Here is a 6206-nt window from a genome sequence, read left to right as displayed (position 1 = left end):
AAAGCAATATTGTCTGGCTTAATGATGCTTATTTGAGTGATTCGGTGATTGATTAATTAATTGGGAATAATTTTTTTTTCTATACTAGTTGGCAATCTCTCTCTCTCTCTCTCTCTCTCTCTCTCTCTCTCTCTCTCTCTCTCTCTCTCTCTCGGTACTATACTATGACTCAAATATGAAGTCTGTTTGGGTGGGGCCCGAGAGGGGATTTCCCTCTCTTCAGCTCTGCCGCATCAACCCCAGTACCTATCTCTCTCTCTGTCATGTCAGCTATTTACTATTTGAAATTGTATATTAAATATTCTGTACTTATTAAATATATTAAATAAGGCTATATAGTGCTATGAATGTGTCGCTTTTTAGGATAATAACAATGATTTGTATAAATTCCACACCACGTGACAGCGTCGCTTTCCGACGTTGCCAGAGGTCAAGGACACCCACCTCAGACTACAGGTGACCGGTCACTTCCTCCCTGATCCCCACCCACGATGGCAGCTACTCCGACTCGCTCTCGTGTGATCCACAGTCGGGAGAAAGAACTTATTTACAATGTGAACAAGTATTTTTTAGAAGAAAAGGCTATTGGAGACACTATAATTCCACCTTCAGGAGCAGTTGCCCGCACTGCCAAAGCTACCAACGTTAGCGAAAAAACAGTCCAAAGAATCTGCTCAAAATTTAATAAAGCTTGTGTGACACAAATGTCACCAGAACAGCCTGTATTCTCGTCACCAAAAAAGAAGCGCAGTGCAACTGTAACGAATCTCGACGATTTCGACAAGCGTGTGGTCAAAAGAACTGTCCTGGGATTCTGTGAAAGGCATGAAATTCCTACATTGCACAAGATTTACGAAGAACTCAAGGAAAACATATCTTTCAACGGAAGCAACGAGTCTCCGCAGGATTCTCTTGCAGATGGGCTTCAAATATGCAAAAGTTGATGGCCGAAAGTTCCTTATGGAAAGGAGCGATGTAGCAGCAGCTCGGACCAGATTTTTGAGAGAAATTCGGCAGGTCAAAGTGTCTTCCCAGAACATTGTGTATCTTGACGAAACTTGGGTAAATCAAAATTATACAGTTGGAAAATGCTGGACTGACACTGCATCCCCACAAGCCACTGGAATACAGCAACCGACTGGAAAAGGGCGTCGTTTAATTATTGTGCATGCTGGAACGAGAAATGGCTTTGTTAACAATGCTGAGTTGATATTTCAAGCAAAAAACGATGGGGACTACCATAATCAGATGAATTCAACACTTTTTGAAGACTGGTTCAGGAATCAACTAATACCAAACATTTCACCAAACTCTGTAATTGTTATGGATAACGCTTCCTATCATTCAGTCCAACTTGAAAAAAACCTCGTCCTGAGAAAATCGGATATAAGGGACTGGCTTATAAAGAAGGGAGTACGGCCCAGCGACGATCTCTTAAAACACGAGCTGTATGAACTTGCAAAGAAGTTTGATACTGGCACAAAGTATGTAATTGACACAATTGCTGAAGAAGCAGGGCATCGGGTCATAAGATTACCACCTTACCATTGTCAGTACAACCCTATTGAGCTCGTTTGGGCTCAGGTGAAGACCTATATAGCCAAGGCAAACACCTTCAAAATGGTTGATCTTAAACGTCTTGCCAAAGAAGCTTTGAATCATGTAACACCGAATAACTGGATGAAAGCAGTGCAGCATGCTGAACAACAGCAAGAAGAAGATTCACAGCAAGACGTAGCAGTCGACCATTTCGTGGATTCATTCTTAATCAACATATCAGAAAGCTCGGAGGATGAATTGTCCGATTCAAGATCAGAGAGGACTTATGCCTACTGGGGAAACCTCTATAAAAAAAACGCGCCAAGACTTTTACCTCAGTGGTGGTGTGGAAAAAAAGGTCGAAACAATATAGAAGAAAACAAAACTTATAAATATATAAAAACTTTCTCAATCAACTGAGAGAGAGAGAGAGAGAGAGAGAGAGAGAGAGAGAGAGAGAGAGAGAGAGGAGGTTTGGCAGAGCTGTAGAGAGGGAAATCCCCTCGCGGGCCCCACCCAAACGGACTTCATATTTGAGTCTGACCATAGTTGGCAGCAACCATTTCTGTCTCTTCTCTCTCTTTCTCTCTGGGGGCGCGGTAGCACAGTGGTAGCGCGCCGGACTCGTAATCGGGGGATTGCGAGTTCGAGCCTCGCCCGGGCTGCCGTGCCGGGAGTGGTAGCTCGCTCCTGTAACCCTAGCGGGGCTATATAGTCCAATACAGGGCTTAGCTCGGGGGAACTCCATTTCTCCCATTTTTTCTCTTTCTCTCTCTTTACGACCTCATCTCTCTCTTCCCTCGCGAGTAAATCTCGTCTTGACACTTCTGTCATTGTTTTTCTCTCTATCTATCCGTTTGTCTGTTTATCTGTCTTTGCTGTCTGCCTGTTTCTCCACTGTCTGTCTCATATTGCAGTCTGCCTCTCGTTTTGACTATCTGTCTTTCTGCTTATCTGCTTGTCTCTGTCACACTCGCCTCTCCGTTTCTCTTACAATGCCTCTGGCTTTCTGTATCACGCTGTCTATCTGTTCTCTCCATCTTCCACTCCCTGTCTCCTGTCTATCTTACCCTGCCTTTCTATCCTGTGACAGACAACCCTCCCTGCCTCACCCTGCCTATCTATCTCCTAGCCTAACCCTGCCTCCCTGCCTGCCTCACCCATCTTACCTCAGCTACCACCTATCATCCTGCCTTCCCTTTTTCCTGCTCTGACACCTCCATCTGTCTTATCCATTCTGTGCTACCTTTCCCTGCCTGAGTGCTTGCCCTTACCTCTTCTCTGCCCCACCCCCGCCTCACCCTACCCCTGCCTCACGCTAGCTCTGCCTCACTCCTCTCTCTGTCTCTCCATGCATTCCACTGCCTCTCTGAGTTAGCCTGCCTCATCCTGTCAGTCCATCACCAACCTCTCCTTACCTGCCTTCCTGCCTTACCCCTGCCTGCCTGCCTCCACCCTGCCACCTTACCTACCTCCCTGCCTTACCCTGCCACCTTACCTACCTCCCTGTCTTACCCTTCCTACCTTACCCTGCCTGCTTGCCTTACCCTACCTACAAAATCCCGCCTCCCCTACCCAGTCATACCTGCCTCCCCTACCCAGTCATACCTGCCTCCCCTACCCAGTCTTATACCCTGCCTGCCTTACCCCACCTGCCATACCTTGCCTACCTCACCCTGCCTGCCTTACCCTGCCTGCCTTACCCTGCCTGCCTTACCCTGCCTCCCTTATCCTGCTACCTTATCCTGTCTGCCTAACCCTGCCTGCCTTACCCTGACTACCTTACCCTGCCTGCCTTAACCCTCCTGCTTACTCTGCCTACCTTACCCTGCCTGCCTTACTCTACCTACCATACCCTTCCCTATCTTACCCTGCCAACCTTGTTCAGCCTACCTTCTATCTGTCTATCTATTGCCAAGACGCCTCAATCCCATTTGGGGTGACCATAAACAAATCACCTCCAAGTCGCCCCTGTCCCCCGCCATTTCACTGCCCCTGCTCCCAACTCACACACCCCTCTCTCCTTATACCTCTCCAGCCCATCCCTCCTTCTCTTCCTCGGCTTCCGTCTCTCTCTTCCGCCCTACACCTCAATCACATACACTCTCTTCGTCAGTCTTTCATCCTCCATCCTCTCCACATGGCCAAACCACCTCAGTGTGTTTCCTCTTAACGCTTCCTATCACATCCATATCAACACCCTGGCAACGCTCCCTTTATATCCTCATTCGTCAGCCTGTCTCTCCATGTGACTCCACAGGCTCCTGCAGAATAACTCATTTCCCACTGCTCTCACTTTTGACTTGTGCCCTTCCAACAATGTCCAAGCTTCCACTTCCATACGTTAAAGTTGGTATCACAATACTGTCATGTATTAACTTTTTCACTTCCATGCTCACTTCCCTGTTTCTTATCACTGCTTTCAAAGAACCAGCAACCTTTTCTTCCCTGCTGTGCCCTTTCCAGCACTTCTCCCTCCAAACCTCCATCATTACTCATCAGACTACCCAAGTACTTAAACATTACTCACATTTTCCAATTCCTCACCATCCAGCCTCACTGTACATTCATTAACTTCACCTCTCTCAAAGCCTACCTTATTCTGCCTAATTAACCATTTCTACCTTACCCTACCTACCTTGCCTGCCTGCTTAACCCTGCCGATCTACTTCACGTTCCCTCTCATCATCACCATTCTTAGCATGCTCTCTCTGCTTACCTATCTTCATTCATTCTCCATTCTACCTCTCAGTCCCTAATCTTCTTCATTCCTTCCTTCATTTGCCTCCCTCACCCTGCCTCCCCTGCCACCCCATCGCCTGCCTCACCTTACATGTGCCTGCCTCATCTTAATCTAGACTACTTCACTTACCTTCCCTGATTAGTACCACCTCCTGCCTAACCCGCCCCTGCCTCATCAAGCCTACTCTCTTGTCTTCATGTTTGCCTTACTTTGCCCCCTGCTTACCTCATCCTGCCTCACCCTGCCTACCCACCTCCCTCTGCCTCTCTGTCTGCCTAACTCACCCTTCTTCACTCTTACAGATCCTGCCTACTTGTTTGTCTTCTTGTCTTGTCTTACTCTGCCGCCTGCCTACCTCCAGCACACCTCACTCTGCTGCCTACCTCCCTCTGCCTCTGCCTTTGCACTCTGCCTGCTTCATCTCTGTCGCAGCCACAGCCACTGAGCTTTTAGTGTCAGTTTTATCTGCCGAAACTCATGGCCAATACATCTCCTGCCTCTCCACCCTGCCTCACCCACCATGACTCACCGTGCCCACCTGCCTTACTTCCCCTGTCTCCGTTATCTACCTACCTCATCCTGTCTGCCTTTCATGCTCTTTCTTCTCGCCTATCCCCTCCCTAACCCTACCTTTCTGTCGTCCTCTGTCTACCTTCTCTTTCCCCACCCCTCCCTTGCCTCCTTTGTCTCACCCTCGCTGCCTGCCTATCCCTATCTCCCTACCCACCTCACTCTGCCTTCCTACCGCACCCTTTCTACTATTCTAATTCTTCCATCTGCCTTATCTCTTCCCTGCCTCCCCAAAGTCCCCGTCATCCTGCCTACCTCTTCCCTTGTCCTGCCCCATCTTGCCTCTCCTCACCCTGCCTGCCCTCTCTCTCTCTCTCACTGCATTTCCCTCTCCTGCTTTTTCTCTGCCATCCTCTATTCCTCATTCTACTTCCTTTCTATGCCTAAACCCTGCCTCACTTAACATTCCTCATCCCTCTCTTCCTGCCTCCCCCCTACCTTCCTCTGTGCCTTACCTCAGCAACTTTGCCTCACCTGTCTTACCTTACTCCCCCTTCCCTTCTTTATTTCCTCCTCCCTACCTTACCTTGTCTTTTCCTGTCACTACCTCTCCCTGCCCCATCCTTTCTCACCCTGCCTCATGCCTCACCCTGCTTCAGCCTCCCTCCCTGGCTAAGCCACCCTTCTTGCCTGCCTCCCTATCTCCCCATTTCTTGCCTTACCTGTATGCCATCCAATCTACCTCCCTACTCCACCCCCTACACTGTGGCGCTGCTCCCCCCTTCCTCCCCCCTCCCCGTCTGCCTGCTTCACTCCCTGCCTCACCTCTTCCCTGCCTCACCTCTTCCCTGCCTTACCTCTTTCCTGCCTACCTCCTTGTGTCCCCCACCCTACCTCGCCCTACCTTCTTTCCATCCACTTTCTAGCAACCTTACCCTCTTCTGCCTTCCTGCCTGTCTGCCTATCTCCTCACTCACACTGCCCTCACTCTGCCTTCCCTCTAGTCTCCCTCTGCCTGTTAATTTCTTACCTTACCATGTCTTCTTACTTGCCTGCCTATCTCCATACCCACTCTGCCTACCCCTGCCGCCCTTGCTTATCCCTGCCTCACCCTACCTACCCTTACCTCCCCTATCTCACCCTACCTTCCTTCTATCCTCTCTCTGGCTACCATACCCCATTTTCCCACCTTCCTCATGCCTTCCCGCCTCCTGACACACCCTGCCTCCCCCTGCCTACCCCTCCCTAACCCTGCCTCACCCTGCCTCCCTCTCCTTACCCCTACTTCCCCTGCCTACCCCTGCTTTCCCACACCTTCACCCACTCTGTCTCCCTCTCCCTATCCCTGCCTCCCCTGTCTACCCCTGCCTCGCCCTACTTTCCTAATCCCGCCTCTTCACCCACCCTGTCTCGC

General features: G+C 49.7%; 1 protein-coding gene across 1 annotated transcript in view; it reads left to right on the top strand.

Annotated features, from left to right (window-relative positions):
* The first annotated feature begins 825 nt into the window (after positions 1-825).
* Positions 826-6206, top strand: part of LOC145418783 (uncharacterized) — an 8604-nt gene continuing 3223 nt past the window's right edge. The window contains exon 1 of the mRNA XM_080287116.1: positions 826-1799. Within this exon, the coding sequence (XP_080143242.1) occupies positions 826-1799 (974 nt within the window). The remainder of the gene's footprint in view (positions 1800-6206) is intronic.

Source organism: Coenobita brevimanus, chromosome 116, assembly GCF_032717465.1.
Source record: "Coenobita brevimanus isolate Jiangsu-jjx chromosome 116, ASM3271746v2, whole genome shotgun sequence".
Lineage (NCBI taxonomy): Eukaryota > Metazoa > Arthropoda > Malacostraca > Decapoda > Coenobitidae > Coenobita > Coenobita brevimanus.
This window is presented reverse-complemented; position numbering and strand designations above follow the sequence as displayed.